General features: G+C 39.2%; 2 protein-coding genes across 3 annotated transcripts in view; one reads left to right on the top strand and one right to left on the bottom strand.

The window, feature by feature from the left end:
• The window catches only part of prkcaa (protein kinase C, alpha, a), a 154,441-nt gene extending 145,004 nt beyond the window's left edge, over window positions 1-9,437 (bottom strand). For both annotated transcript variants that reach the window (XM_029435608.1, XM_029435694.1), the window contains exons 1-2: window positions 9,092-9,437; window positions 7,426-7,457 (exon numbers count right to left, since the gene is read on the bottom strand). In XM_029435608.1, coding sequence (XP_029291468.1) covers window positions 7,426-7,457; window positions 9,092-9,258 — 199 coding nt within the window. In that variant the 5' untranslated portion in view covers window positions 9,259-9,437. The remainder of the gene's footprint in view (window positions 1-7,425; window positions 7,458-9,091) is intronic.
• A 3,482-nt stretch (window positions 9,438-12,919) lies between these two features.
• LOC115014476 (beta-2-glycoprotein 1-like) lies at window positions 12,920-16,499 on the top strand. The gene is made up of 8 exons (XM_029441343.1): window positions 12,920-12,989; window positions 13,263-13,442; window positions 13,883-13,979; window positions 14,082-14,158; window positions 14,513-14,698; window positions 14,927-15,106; window positions 15,804-16,001; window positions 16,368-16,499. The coding sequence occupies exons 1-8, from the start codon at window positions 12,920-12,922 to the stop codon at window positions 16,475-16,477; spliced, it is 1,098 nt and encodes a 365-aa protein (XP_029297203.1). The 3' UTR covers window positions 16,478-16,499.
• The last annotated feature ends 99 nt before the right edge of the window (window positions 16,500-16,598 follow it).

The following is a 16,598-nucleotide window of genomic DNA, read 5'->3' as shown; positions in this document are numbered from 1 at the left end:
TGATAGGACAAAGTCAATAGGAGAGCCACCTTTACCGCAAAGTATGAAAAGCTACATCCAGTCATAAAAAGCTTGTCTGCTTATTAATCTGTCATCCCACCCAGAACATACAATATGCAATGCAGCCAACCAATACATTCATTAAAAGCAGGATTACCTTAATATTGGGATGATGTTGTCAAACTCTGCAAACAATATTTCAGCTGAAGCCAAAAAACAGTCTTTCACAATGTTTGAGTCTGAGAAGGTTTGCTTTCTCAAAAGATGCCTCAGTTAATCGTTCAGCTGTATTAGTTGTCCTGTGTACGAGCCTTTGTTGTCCAGAAACAGAAGAAGAAAGCTGCTCTATTTGTTTTTTACTCATTTCTCTTCCAGGTGCGTAAATTTCGTTGAATTTTGGATGCGTCGTTTAGAAACGCGGCTCCAGATGACTTCTCTTGAAACCAGAGCGGGTCTGTTTGCACATTAAGCACGAAGGGTTCAACTCGTGGAGGACAAATACAAACTCCTCTGTCCACTTGTCTTGAAATGTCCTATGCTCGTCTTGTACGGCTCGTACCTTTCTTTTTTAACGGGAGCAGCTGTTGTCTGTCCACAAACCACATCTCCAGCATCTTCCGCTCGACTCCGCTGTGGTTTGATGCTCCAAAGACAAATCTTAATTTTCCTCGTTTGTCACGCTTTGTTTCTGTCCACCTGGTGTGCAACTCTTTAATAAGAAATCGATCCATTTTACGTCTGTAGAAAGACGCGCTAACTAGCATTTAATGGTGAAACGAGTCGACCGGAGCCAAGCTAACGCGAGTATGAAGTACCAGGTTGGTCGTAGTATCCTCCAATTTAAATGTTCAAATTTAGCGATATAAATATTTTTTTAGCAAATGTCCATATTCATAAGCATGCTTATGTTAACATATTTTTAATGACCTTAAGTTTATTTATTTATATACTAGCCCACCATGTATCTACCCGTCCAAGAGCACATTCGCCATTGTCGTGCTGACAGACCGCCAAAACTGGTAACTCCGCAGTGAGTCAGTGTAGTGCTGAGTAAGTTTAAATATCGTGTTTCTAGTCTATATTTGCATCTTTTATCAATTATTATTATCTATTATTTGTAGGCTAATAGAGCATACACTGTGTTTTAATGGGTTGTATGTAATAGCCCTGCTTGTTTTTATGAAATATCCGTATTGACTCCATAATCATATCTATCACCCCTTTATTTAGCCCACTGCCACGCGAGCCACCAATTAAAGCTTGGCGAGCTGCAAGAGGCTCGCGAGCCGCGCAATGAGTAACACTGGGCTACATGAACAACAGCTGTTAGCATCAAAGATATTAGCAAGGTGGCAGAAATAAAGCAACAGATTCAGCAAAGTGGCCTGGGGTTTTCACAGCTCTGACTAAAAGGCTGGGGGCTTCTGAGAATCCTAGGACCACAGTCAACACTGCTTTGATGTGTCCGTCACGGACCATTTCTTCTAAGAATAATTTCTTCAAGGGCCAAATGGTGGTATGAAAACTAGGTTGAAGGCTTTCATGGCTGAAATTGTGACAGAAATGAAAAATGATGCCCAGACTCTGCCCTTTTTGTTTGAAGTTTGAATCACATCGATAAACACAAACATTGCTAACAGAAAACTGGAGAAAGAAATCTGTGGAAACTACTAATTGCGACATTGAATACATTCAGCATGAACAGAATCCAGGCACTTATGTAAATGATAACAGTCCTGCTGGATCAGCGCTAAATTTCATCACGGAGTGTTTTAAACCCTTGCTAGTTTTCTGCTCACTGATATTATACCACCAGATTAATATAATTCTATTTGATAGGAAACTACTCCTGAAAAATAAGCTGTGGTACTTCCACATACATATCTATATCATGTTGTGTACTAGGAATGTAATATATATAGGCTGTTTACCGACCAGGGGAAATAAAAGCGTGAACCAAAGTATCACTCTCTGTATGACACATAAATCTGCCACAGAACAGAAATGGTGAAGCTGTGGTGCCATTGGATGCTGGCTGTTTGTTAGGTCTTGATTTTCATATTTTCATTCATCACAATGGACTATTAGTCATTGGCCAACACTTCCAACTGTGCAATATATAATGAACCAAGGCCAATGGTTAAATAAGTTACAATACACAATCTGCCTTGGGTTTCTGGTCACCATTTACTTGAGCATTATCACCCGGCAACATAGACTGTAGCAAATATGTAACTCAAATGAATCAGAAAAAAACATTGGTTGAGAAGCATGTGCTGTTTGAGCAAATTGACATTGAAAGATAAAAGAAGAAGAAGAAGAAGTAATAGTAGAACATGTGTGCCAGCCGCCAGTTGACACAGAGAGGGACCATAGACACTCAGAGTTGATCTTTCCATGAACTGTCAACAGGGGCCTTATTGGGATGACAGGGAGGCGGATGTGCACAAGGATATTTGAGTACTGTCCAAACACGGAGCAGCAGAAGGTAAACAAAGACACTGAACATTGATGGGATTTGACAGATGAAAACATTTATAGTCTCTATTGTTTGTCTGACAATTTCAAAATGTGGTCTAACCAATCAAACAAGACCACTAGGCAGGGCTGGTTTATGTATGAGTATTTGGTTGCTTAGGAGTTATCATATTGTAGTAAATGGTAAATGGACTGCATTTATATAGCGATCACTCAAAGCGATTTACAACACATGTCAGCATTCACACAGAGTCAGAGGCTACCATACAAGGTGCACATCAGCTCGTCAGTAGTGACACACACACACACACACACACACACACACACACTTGGCCATGCCATTGGGAGCAATTTGGGGTTCAGTATCTTGCCCAAGGACACTTCGACAAGTTGACTGCAGGGGCTGGGGATCGAACCACTGACCCTCCGAACACTGGACGACCACTATACCTCCTGCCGCTCTACACACACACAGCAGCTCTAGTACAGTTTGTTTCTGGAGCAGGGTTTTTGTTTCTCATTACTCATAATGAGAAACACAATTTAAACAAATAACAATTGATCCAAATGCATTAAGCTAGCAGGGTAAAACAGGGGAGAGACTCCCATCACCCTTGATGTGAATGCCCTCACTTGTATGGCTGGACATCAAGTATTCTTCTCTCTGGGAGGCAACATCAATACTCATTAGTTTCTTCACTTGTGCATCAGGGAACATTGGAAAGCTTTGGGCGGGATTCAGTTGTCTATAGTCTGCCAATAAATATCCAATCCACCAAAGAACTCAGAGGTCATCCTCAAGACTTTTTCTCCTGGAATAACAAGATTAGCATTCTGTGAAGTCTTCTGGTTCTCCTTTTATCACTTATTCACTTCTCAAATCTAATTAGCGTTTCAATACTTTTAAATTATAGTTGGTTAAAACCAGCAGTTTATGGGACTACTTTTAAATTTGATATTGCATTCACCATTTTACCAAGAAGCCAGAAGGATCCATTTGTGAGCCAAAGTTTTGGAGTCTAAATCAAGATTTCCTGCTTTGTATCTGTCAAAAGAGACAAGACTGAGCTTTTAAATAGTTAGATGGACTAAAAAGCTTGTTATTGATCAAATCTGACATAGGATCAATACTGTGGGACTGTTTGTGTCAGCTTACAGTGCCAAGGCACAATGGTCTCCATCAATGTCCTGTTAGAAAGTCCCTTTGTGGCAGAATCCTGGAAGAGCTAGACAATCTGCAGCAAGGAAAGAATATTACAAACACTCCTTTCAATAACACAGGTGCCTCTGAAGAAGGCACTTGACCCCCAAACACTTAAGTAAGGCTGTTCAGAGGCCAACAGAAGACTGTGGCTCACTATGAAAGTGTTTAGCTGAATGAATATGAGGCCAAAGAACTGGATTACACTTTTGGCTTAACCCCTCGCTAAATCAGAACTTGGAGAGATGAAAACCAAATGAGAAACCCAAACCCTAATTTTCAAAAGACGGTGTGAACTTAACAAGATCTGAACAGTAAATCTGCTGAGTGACATGGGTACAAATGGCCCGGCTGTATTACAATGTCACCTAAACTAATTTGAGATACCCTGCTGCACAACGGCACCAGGCCAGAGCCTTGAAATAAGACTCCCCAGGAAAGGTAGTCAGGTGAAGACAGACAGATTGTTCACAATGCAGATACCATCTAGGAAGCTGGTTACTGATAGGCTTGTTTGTTTCCACAACATTAACTCTCCTCAAAATTAACTTTGCTCTGACATTTCATTACAAGTGTCATGCTGAGAGTGTTTTTTTGTTCACCTGCGCCCACATAAGTTCATGTCCAACACAATAAACTGGTGATTTAAATGTGTTGCACAACGGACATTTCTCTCATCTTCCAGTGTATCCTTACATCTTACAATACAGGACAGTATAGGCAGCCTGCGACTAACAATTATTTTTATTATTGATTCATTTGCAAATTACTTTTTTGATTAATTCATTCATTATTTGGTCCATACAAATGTTAGAAAAACTGAAAACTGCAAAAATGTGCTAGATCTTTTCCAAACAATTGTCCAAATTAAACTTATAGTTATATAAGACTAAAGAAAACAGCACATATTCACATGGGAGAAGCATGGGAGAAGCTGAAACCAGTGAAATATCTGCATTTTCACTTAATAAAATGACTTCAATGATTAATTAATATTTAAAAGTGTTAACATCATTGACAATTTAAAATCTGACATCCCATCTAGCAAAAGTTATTTACTTTATTATTATAATTATTAATATTTACTTTTCTATGTTTCTAATCCCCAAATGTTCTCAACCACACAAGCATGCGCACATTAAATGAGTTAAATATATGACACACAATTTGGACTAAAGAAAAACCTTATAAAACCTTTCAAGCACTAAAAAACTACACATGTGATGTCATAATGTGCAGCCCACCCTATTCTTAGAAAAGGGACATTTGCAGGGCCGAAAATTAAATGTCACTCTTGTTACAGAAATGTCACTCTCCAGTTCATTATTTTGTCCTTTTCAAGGAGTGACTGAAAGGCTCGCTGGCTCTGCTGGAGGACTTAACCCTCATTTTATAAAAGCTTAAGTTAAATAATTGATGGCTAAACAGATATTATAAAGTGGAGACCTTTCTGTCTTTGAATAGCTGCAGTGTAACCAATGACCTTCATCTTCATAAGGCACACATTATTATATATATATATATATATATATATATATATATATATATATATATATATATATATATATATATATACATTATTTACACAGGTCCAGGCATGGATTCATCGTGCAAGAAGAAGGAGTGGTCAGTTTTTAAGATATGCATTCAATCCTCTGCTGCCTGAACAAAAGAAATCTCCAGAGCATCTTTTGTGCGTAATACCTCTCTTACACCGTACTGCTGTCGCTCTGACGTCCTTATAATCATTCTATCTCCCATCTCCTGTATGAAAAACTGTTACAGTGACAGTGACAATGAGGCAGGGTGAAAATGACAACTTGCTGTGAAAGCAAAGGAGGGGGTTGGCAGACACGCTGAGGATAATGTCAGGTTATGCAAAATCATGTTAGGCTGTCAACACTCCCAACACCTTGGATGGAATAATTACTGACCCAAGTAGGAGCAAATACTAGAGAGCAGCAGATTGCATCTCACCTCTATGATAGGAGATCACATAGAAGAGTGGGTGTTGGGTTGTGAATAGTCATGCACTACGATGCATGTTCCTATATGTGAACATTTCCCAGTCACAGGCTCTTCCAGACACACAAGACACTGTAAAGCATCTACATGATGAGTAGTGACTCAGTATTAAAGACCTCTGTATGTCTCACTCTCTCTGACATTCTCAAAGGAAGAGCTTCTGAATCACTGAGATCAAACGCCTCGTGAGGCAAAGTGTTTATCTTTAAGTCGCCAACAGAGAGTGACGGTTTTCTGTTCTACTCAACAACTCGGAGAGAAGAAAAAAATAACTGGATGTTTTACTGTTGTTACATAGTTGACACTTTTGAAACACTTGCCACAGATGACCTGTGTTGATAACAACTACGACAACAACTTTGAGAAACATTACGGACAAAATAACACTTTGTAAAAATGCAACAACAAACACCTGTGAAGAAATATTAAAGAATGTGTGAATATTTTAATGCAGAGTGTCTAGCATGTAGATGAGAGACTTGATTTCTTTGGTCTGTGCAGGTAACTAGAAAAGCCTGTGGTGCACCTTTTAATTACAATGTTTTATATATGTTGTATTTTTCTTCTAGATTTTATCATTGTGTATTTTCTGTGTCCCTTTACTAAATGTTCTTATGGGTTCACATCCCTCTTGAAAGATAGTGATTTAATTAAAGAAAAAAGAAAAATGACATCCAGATATCAGCGATAGCAAATACTGAAGACTGACTTTTGAATATTATTTTTTATCTATTTCTTTGCGCTAGAACAGCAGTAAATATTCTACATCTAAGTGAAACCTCAGTTACACTTCATCTGCACTGTTACCTGGGCACTCGCCATCAGAGTGAGACTTTGGCAAGCCCAAACGTTTCCACATTAGAGGAGGAATTCTGAGAGTTGATGCATGCTGAAGCTCAAAAATGGCGGATTGATAGGAAATCCACCTTCAGTGATGCTGGTGATTTGGGGGGGGGACAAGATGTGTCCATATTTGTGTGCTCTGTCTCACCGGTCATGTTTTCAGCTCACACAGTCCAACACATTTCTATTAGACTCTTTTTTGCAAAAGCTTTCTCTGCCAACAGGCCTGTTGTCATTAAGCAAAAGCTTCACTTATTACGAAGCCCTTTACTGATAGTTAACAGTTAAATATCCCATTAAATTCCAATCATCACTGTGATAATGACCTTCTAAATCTCATTCAGCACCATGCAACAAGTTCAAGAGAACTAGCCCCCCCCCCTCTAGTTCTATGCTGCTTGCTATATTCTAAAATAATAAAAAGCAATGTTATTCTAGGCTCATTTCTTTCAGGCCACATGATTTTGACACATTACCACCACGGTAACGCTACCCTCACTGTGGGTAAACAAACAATGCCTTGCTTGCAAACTAGCAAACAAATCATGAACAAGACGTAAATAGTGTTTGGTCACGAAAACACACCGACACTATTTCTCGTCATAAGACAGCAGTTAGCAGAAATGACCAGATGATTATTCACACAGGCCATCAAACATCCTTTTCTCGTGTTAGCTGTACACATGACATGGAGTCCTGGATCAACCCTAAACGTGACAGTTCATGTGGCACACTTTACAACAGTCAAGTGTACAGCAGCTGAGGACAGGGTGTGCAGGCTTACCTGTGAGAAAGGCAGAATGTTCTAAAGCCTATGCATGACACACTGTACATGTCACGCCCACATACACACATGAGTCAGTCAATTTAGTTTTTACCTTGGCACTGGAATCCTTGCTTTCCAAACCCCCTGTGAAAACAAGAAAGGCTGAATTAAATTGTTGTTTGCACTTCTCTTTCTCACTTACACACATACACAGTATATCGATTCATCCATTCATCCATTCATACATTCATACCAGCGACAGATTGTTGCATGATGTACATCACTATTGAACCAGGGCATTGCAGAGCTTTCACATGTTTTACATTTTGCTGGAAGTATTTATTGTCATCTTCACAATAAAAGTAACACACTTCCTGACCAAAAGTATGTGGACACTCCTGTGTTTTTCATGATTTGGATAAGCCCCTTTAGTTCATGCTAAATAATACAAACAACAGTTTTGTGGAGGCTCTTCCTCGTTTCAACATGACAACAATCGAAACTAAAACTGAGAACTACACATAATATGACCTAATGACAAATCCCAAACTGATTAAACATCAACACTTGCATAAAGAAGCACCTTTCTGAATTTTTTAAAAAGAAAAGCAACAAGTTGTTTGCCTTTGAGTGTCATGTACAGCTTGTTGTTTAGCTAAAGAGTGATGTTTGAAAGGGAAAAGGTCATGCTGTAAACCTGTCAAGGTTATAAGCCTGGAGCAATAAAGGGCCTGAGATCACACTCCCACCTATAACAGCAGAGGACTGTGAACATGGGTGCAACTCTAGCAAGCTGTCTGCAAGTTCACTCCTCTCACACTTGAGATCTCACTAGGTTGATGTCTCACTAGAAAAGCTGCACAGCAAACTTATGTTTTGTCAAATGCATTGTGTCTCAAATGAAAAGAAGTGCATCTGTACCTCTGCAGGTCACTGCACACTTCGTCTGAATACCATGTTCATATGTTGAGTCATTGCTCAGTAGGTGAACTGATTTTTTCCATATGGGCTCTCAGTTCCAATGAACAGCAGACTTTCTCCTTAAAATCTAGGCAGGGAGCAGCTATGCAAGAGTTATTTTTTTTTGTTGCAATAAATACTTGAGATGTTCCCGACAGTAAAAAGCAGGAGATGGGAGGCTTTAACAGCTTGACTACGCTCCAGGAAGAGGGAACTTATTACTCATCAAAGACTTTAACCCGGTCCAATCTCAGCAACTTCACAGCAGTAATGTGTTAATCAGGGGAGACAACAAGAAAAGTGGACTTTAACAGTTGTCATTTAGTGGCCTGTCAAGACTGATGCAAAAATTTGTTAATTTAAGTTTATGAAGTTGTTCTCAAACAGGGGTTCAGGGAATTACTGTACATGGCTGCTTTACATTTCCTGTTTCTCACTTGGAATGTTCCCAAATAGAAAATAAAACCACAACCCCAAACATAAGTGTATCTCTCTCGCTCTCTCTCTCTCTCTCTCCTACGAACTGTTATTATGTCAGTGCTACACTAATAACATAAACAACAGCATAACTCCTCCCATGTCGGTTGCTTGGACAAAATCTCGACGAATTAGGATCCCTGGAGTAAAATCTACTATGGAGAATACTGACGATTTTTAGACACCCATGATCTGTCACATTACTAGTAAGAAAACCTTTCAGAAGTGTAGATCGCATAAAGTTGTGTTACATCATCGAGCAGAGTGTACTCGACTGAAGTTACCAATATGCAACAGGCAGCAGCAGTGAGGGGGGTGGAGGTGGGAGACGGCAGGCTTACCAGATGAAGTCGGTGCAGTGGCTGCAGAAAGTCGGCTGCTTGAAGAACCTGGCTGTGAATTTATGGTTCTTGATTTCGTGGACGTTTTTTTGCCTCAAAGCACCTTTACGAGCAAACCTATTCGCCACGTCCGCGGTGGACGACTCGTTTGAACTTACATCAGCCATGTTCCTCCTACAAACAAATCAATGCTACAGCTTTGTCTTGTTGTCTTGAAGTGTGTTTCAGTCCGTTTAGAGGAGCAGCCCTCAGTGTAGAGCCAGCAGAGTGCGGAGCGGCGGTGTTCACCGGAGACACTGTACTTACTGTCTGAGGGCTTTCCCTGCCTGTCGATACCACTGGGCTGCTCCACTGACAGCTCTGCACGCTGCCAAGCTGGCCACAGTGGGGGTGTGCTACATCCGGTTCTTACCTTCTAAATAAAAGCATTGTTTGGTTTTTGGTTTTTACAAACACACTGCTACACAATTCATATCTGGTACCTGCCCTGCAAAGGTGGAAAGTAGTTTCACGTGAAATACGTAACAAGCATACAACATTTTATTTACATTTTAAGGTACTTGTAGCTCCATTTTCTGATACTCTATACTTCTATTTCCATTTAATTTTGGAAGCCAATATTTTACTTTTTACTCCACTACATTTAGTTACTTAAATTACGAGTTACTTGTAGATTCCCACTATTAATACATAATATAAATCAACTAATACATTATAATGTATTATTATGGGTTAGGATACCCAGCAGTATATAAACTGTTTCAAAATTCCTGCACATTTACCAGCTGCAACGTTAAAGTGATGAACACATTAACGCATCCCTAATCATAATCCAGTAAAGTAATAAATATTCTTTCTGAAATGGGCCATTCTGCAAAATGAGCACTTTCACTTTTGGTACTTATAGTATATTTTAACGCAAATACTTTTGTGCTAAAGTAAGATTTTGAATATAGGTCTTAAACTTGTAATAGATTATTTTTACACTGTGATATTCATCATTTTACTTAAGCAAAAGCTCTGATTTTGGAAGTAGCCTTCTGATGATATATGTTGCAGTCCACACCCGCAATGGAAAATATGAAAGTATAGAGAAAATACTTTTAATCCTGAGGCTTAATCCAGCTGCTGAACTGGACTTGATGCACAGATTGGATCAACAAAAAACTTATTTTATGGGGCCCTGTGGACACGGAGGACTAGAAGACTTATTTCACAGTCAATTTTTGCTAAATATTAATGTTAATCAATATTACTTTAAAGCTTTTTTGTGTATGAATTCATCTAAACCAGCAACTGTGCAGCATGTGCATGACGCTTTTATGGATAAGAGTACATTTTGTTTAGTTTGCTTGAAAGGTGAGTCTCTAACTAGGCCTCCAGTTATACTACATTGTTATCATTATGTGAAATACAAAGTGTAGAATAAAAATACACTCATAATATTTACCTCTCAGTATTACGTGACGCAATTTAACCGCATCATAAACCATAAAGTTGAAACAACCATTTTCTAAAACATTTTTAACAGATGAATTATATAACCCTTGCGAAGGCACGATTTATTGCAGGTTTGTTTGGGCTGCAATAGCTTTAGCTACCTAATAAACTGGCAACTGAGTGTATACAATTTACAAACTGCCATAAAAACAGCCCTTGGTGTCCCTGTAAACCTTTAATCTCAGTTACAGCCACAAAGGGCTTCATGGTGCACGTGTTGTCAAACAAAACATGAAAGTGACAGCCACCAACCTTTCAACCATCAAAAGGAAATAATGAAACCTTTCTGCATATTAAGTCTTCTTCTATTAAACACACCCATTGTAGATTATAGCCACAATTTCAGCTCCTTGGAGGAGAACTGGCAAATTTAAACATTATTAAATTATTATTTTAAACATTGTTAAATTATTATTGTTATTAATTATATTATTATTCTGTAGTTGTATCTTCCCTCTTGTGTTATACATTCTGTGTAATCTATTCCATCTTATTTTAAATGTTTTATAAAGTGTTATATTTGCAGTCTTATTTTTCTAACTGACATTGTAGGTCTGTGTCTATGTTCATTCTATTTTTTGCATGAAAGATGCGATATAAAAAGAGTTTATTATTATAATTATTTCTTTTAAAATGTACTTTAAGCACTTTAAACTGTGGCACGATTGTCCGAAAAGGCCACTCCTGCCATTTTATTTCTAAAACAGACTTCCCGCTCGTGGTTTGAGTACCTTTTTGTAACTTGACGGTGCTCCGCGCAGCTTCCTCTTTTACAATCCGGATGATGTCACGCATAACAGCCCGTTATGGAGGGAGGAGGCCCTGGGTGCCGCTTTAGGTATTTTGGATGGGGAGCGTCATCGTGTGGAAACATAGCGCATTACATATTTTTAGCTGATCTGCAGAAGTTGATAATAAAGTGCTCAGTTTGGTGCAAGTACTTCACACATAGAGATACATTAAGGCTGTGTTTGAGCGACTTCAACTCTTTTTCTGTACTTCTGTATTTCAGAATACATAGAATAATGGAAATTGCAATTAAGCCTGTACTGTCCAGGAAATGCTTATGCCACCAATCTGACCTTGCATCAGGCATGGAGTCCAGAATTTGTCACGTTATATCTTCACTGGCACTACTTTGTATCTGGTCTTTCAAAACTATCATTTATTAAACACAAGCAAATTGATTACCTGCTTGACCAATAACGTAGTATTATTTTCCATTTAAGCTCACAGTGTTTGTCTCTGATCATGTGCTTCATTGGTTGATCTTAAAGATATTTTGCTGTAGTTATGAATATGTCTTCAACTGGATTCCTGCTGGTTTGTTCTTCAGCTGGATTACATTTCTTCCCATTTGAAACATTTTCTCACAGCTATGGAGGGTTCACCAACTCTTATGACTTGCTTGCTATCTCTAAAACTTATCTAAGTTAACCAATTCCCTGAAGTTCACTGACCAGCAGAGCAGCCTAACCATCTCAATCGTTGTCATGCGAAAGACAAATATTTGCAAATTAAATCTGGTCAGATAAACCAGATGTGCTCTTCCCTAAAATCATATGATTTTGGGCTCAAACCTATTTAAAGCATCCATCACTTAAGAGAACAATAGTAAGAGAGCTTTTAGTTGTCATATTTAATTCAAATAGCTTTTCTGCCTAGTTGAATCCACCCATTAAGGACAACCAGTATTACTCCTTATCAACAAATCCTTTGACCTAGTTAGGTATTACATAATTTCAGTGGTTTTGCAGGTCATAGAGTTTTTATTGTGTGTGTAATAAACTGGACTACCTCCTCTTGTGTGCTGATTAAACCCATACCTCTTAAATTGTTCCTAACCTAACCAAAAATTAATTATTCAGTTAACGCAAACAAGAGCACATACACAGTCCACAACTGATTTAAATACTTTTAATAGAAGTGTGTGTGTGTGTGTGTGTGTGTGTGTGTGTGTGTGTGTGTGTGTGTGTGTGTGTGTGTGTGTGTGTGTGTGTGTGTGTGTGTGTGTGTGTGTGAGTGTGTGAAGTCACATCTCTCTAAGGCTAGTGGATAATGTGTTCTCTCAGCGTCTTGGGAGTCTCTCTTTCTCATTAGTTTATTCATGAGTTTTTATCATGCTTACGGCTCTTGTACAAAATCAAGGTTATGGATCAATTCTGGGTAAATATGCATGAGTAAAGACCTTTGTGCTCAATCAATAAGAACTCACACTGGTATTTGATTGGAGCAGGCTTCCAAGGCCCCATTTACCCATCAGCCCATATGTTGACTCTATCCCCATCCAAACACAGGGGACACTGAGGAGACTTCACTCGCAGGAAGATGGCTCCGACATTGGCTTTGCTGGTCCTTTGTCAAGTAGCTTTATACACAACTGTAACATCCAAGAAAGGTAAAATGGAGCCGTAAAATTGCTTTATTTGAATTCGAGCATGACATGACTTTATTGGGCTTTTTTGTGCTGCAAGTATTCCTGTTTGACTTGCTATCCTTTATCTATTTGCATTTTTATTTTTAAACTAATGCACCTATTGCACATGATTGATGGTGTCACATCAAAAGTAAATTGTGTAAAACTTCTAATCTACACAATAGATTATGGGGTGTAGAGGCTACGGTTGCTGTATTGTGAACATTATTCCTGTGAATCCATTTCTTTAACCAGTGTGTGGCCGACCTCTTGTCACTGACGGGATTGAAGAGTTGACCTTAAAACATGTGTACGAAGTTGGAGAAGAGGTGACCCTCACATGTGAACAGGGGTACTTGCCTTCAACAGCGACCCCTCGACAGATGACCTGTACTACCACAGGAGAATGGACGCAGTCAGACCTGGCATGCGCCCGTGAGTTTACTGGGGTGTTGGGCTTGCACTCAACACCCCAACACAAACACTGTTGTAATTCTTAAATTGTTTCAACCATCCAAAAGTAGAAGGCGTCAGCAAGGTGTGAGTAAAAGTTTGCTTATGTTTTGTGCTCCTGCTGACCTTTTTTAAGAATTATATAATGCCTCCCATGACCCCCAGAGAAATCAGTCCTCAGTGTGTTGTAGGGTTTATTTGACTCCATAATGCTCGGCTTCATCAGCTTAAACCTGAAATATTCAGAACACTATATGTATCAGGAAACAATCAATTTAAGAATGCAAAGCATAAAATATGAGCTTTCAAACACCGATATCATCTGACCTTAAGAACATTTTGATGGTATATTGTAATATTTATGAAAATGTTAACCTACTAGCGCTAAATGCAGATTCAGTATTGTACCACCTTTTCTACAGCTAAAATGTGCCCAATCCCGGGACCTCTGCAGCCATTAGCAATGGGGAGGACAGAAGCTCCATTCAAGAGTGTGCTCAACTACACATGTGATGACGGGTAAGATTCAATGGTGGGTGGTAAAAGAAAAAGTCACGTTATATTTCCAAACAGATTACAAGGATACAGTAATATGTGTCGGAATCATGTGAACTTCTTTAGGTACGTCATGCAAGGAGCCAATGAGAGCAGGTGTTTGCATGATGGTACCTGGAGCAACCCACCACCTCTCTGCAAAGGTACTGGATAAAAATATATGTAGTGGAAACTGTAAAAGACTCTGCATTTTTCAACAAAGTGCAAACACAACATCCAAAATCCTAAACTGGTCTTCTCTTTGTTTATTGATGCACTTGCATTTGCTTAATTTCTGTTACTATGTATTTGTCTATAAACATACTTGCCTTGGTCATTTTTGGCAGCATGCAGAACACGTCTGACTTTTATATAAACGTATGATATTTAAAGGCTTTGATGCTTATAGAAAGCAGTATAAATTACTTTGACATCCACTTAATGTGGATTTTGCGGGAAAAAAAGGCTGAAGACTTGATGGCAGTATAACTTTAGCATAATCGTTTTCTTTCTTACAGCTGTGAACTGTCAGCTGCCCAGGCCACCTACAAATGGAAAAATTGCCCATGATAAGCCAGTTACTGGAAGCACCACCATGTATGGGCAAGGCTGGACATACGAGTGTAACCCACCTAAGGCACCAAGTTATGAGAGGGGATACTGCATGGCTGATGGAGGAGCAACTGAGCCACCGGTGTGCCGAGGTGCGCAGGCAACTTTCTTAACCATCTCGTACCCTTTCATCTATTTCTCTTCTTCATGATTAGTTATGGGCCACATCAAAACTATAGGATTTGCAATAATGAGACCAGCCTTTCTGCATCTTTCAAATGTTTTCCATAATTTCTTTTTTTCTTAGACAGCATCTCAATTGTAACTACAAAAATAATACCTCCTCACATGTTTTACCTTTTTGTCTTTGATCGTTGCAGAGGTGAGCTGTGCCATCCCACCAAGCATACCAAATGGCTTCATCACCTTTGCTGTGATGAGACAACATGGCTACAAGGAAAAGGTTAAGTACGCCTGTAATGAGCACTATCATCTGGATGGTGATGCTGAGATACAGTGCCAAAACACAGGAAACTGGTCTTCCAAGCCAGTGTGTAGAGGTGAGTCATGGGGAAATCAGATCTTAAAAACTACCTGCAGGCTACATTTCTGTATTTATGATTCTGGATCAGCCATCAACTAGTTATCCAAAAGTATGTTCACATTGTTTCTGTGTTGAGAGAATCTCCACCCCCCTGGTTATTTTACGTCAGGATCATGAATCGTGACAGCGCCTGCTGACCTGGTCCTGCTGGACACCGGGAAGCCTTATTGACATTTTCCTGGATTCATCCAAACTTTCTATTTCTTTTTTTTTTTCCAACACAACATAATTTCTGTCAAATGTTGTATTTGTACTATGTTGTTTATCCTGTACACACGACATCTATTGCACGTCTGTCCGTCCTGGGAGAGGGATCCCTCCTCAGTTGCTCTCCCTGAGGTTTCTTCCATTTTTTCCCCTTTAATTTTGGGGTTTCTTTTAGGAAGTTTTTCCTTGTGCGATGCGAGGGTCTAAGGACAGAGGATGTTGTAACCTGTACAGTCTGTAAAGCACACTGAGACAAATGTATAATTTGTGATATTGGGCTATACAAATAAATTTGATTTGATTTGATTTGAAAAAAACAACTTGAAATAAACTCAAATTTTGGGATTGGTTACTAAATTGAGATTCAACACAATATTAATGCTGTAATCCACTGATTTGCAATGTCTGATGAAAACATGCTATAACTGTATTGTTTTCCCATCCAGCTCCCTGCAAAGTTGGCATCAAAAGAGGTCGTATCTTCTACAATGCCAAGAAGCTCTGGATTGCGGACCTGAACCCCAACAGAGTCCTCCATGGAGAACATGTTGTCTTCTATTGCCTGAACAAAGCTGAGAGGTGTGGCTACCCTGTGACCACCACCTGTAACGATGGAACGCTGCCCATCCCAGAGTGCTTCAATGGTGAGTCCTTGTCAGCTCGGTAAATCTAATCAAACCTCTCTAGTTCCACCTGTTTATATTTTGATGCTCAACCGACAATTTGTTTGACTTTCTAACAGCCAGGCTAGTCTATATACTATGGTGGCTAAATCTAATTTTGAATAACGGCAAACATTAGACAACGAAGGCTTCTGGATATTTGACTCAAAACTGAGTCAACTTACCCCTGTCCTATTGCAATGCAGTGCTCTTTCCCCTAAAGAAATGTTACATAATAAGTCTGTCAGATGGCTTACAGATGTCTTTGGAAAAGCCCATGATGTTTCCATGCAACCATGCATTTTATGATTACAGTTATATATCTGCCCTTCTTTTTCTTGCTTTTAGAACCAGGCAAGGTGGAGTACACCTTAAGGCCCAAAACCCTTCCATCAGAAATCCCAATGTGTGTTTCTTCACCCCCTACAATCCCCACAAGCCCTGCAAGATCGGCATAACTTTGCCCAGAATGACCTGAAACAACATCTGCACAATCACAGAATATGAATGATTAGATCATGAATAATGAATATGTAACAATATGCTTCAGAGACAAAAGCCAATTATTTTAGTTTGGAT

The sequence above is a fragment of the Cottoperca gobio genome, chromosome 1, assembly GCF_900634415.1.
Source record: "Cottoperca gobio chromosome 1, fCotGob3.1, whole genome shotgun sequence".
Classification (NCBI taxonomy): Eukaryota; Metazoa; Chordata; class Actinopteri; order Perciformes; family Bovichtidae; genus Cottoperca; species Cottoperca gobio.
The sequence above is the reverse complement of the archived record's forward strand: the minus strand, read 5'-3'. Positions and strand labels throughout refer to the sequence as shown.

What these genes read in the sequence shown, in the direction of transcription:
- LOC115014476 (XM_029441343.1), top strand. Translation starts at nt 12,920, where the DNA reads ATGGCTCCGACATTGGCTTTGCTGGTCCTTTGTCAAGTAGCTTTATAC. An exon ending in AACTACACATGTGATGACGG is followed by an intron (nt 13,980 to 14,081) that starts GTAAGATTCAAT and finishes GAACTTCTTTAG; the next exon opens with GTACGTCATGCAAGGAGCCA. An exon ending in CATCCCAGAGTGCTTCAATG is followed by an intron (nt 16,002 to 16,367) that starts GTGAGTCCTTGT and finishes TCTTGCTTTTAG; the next exon opens with AACCAGGCAAGGTGGAGTAC.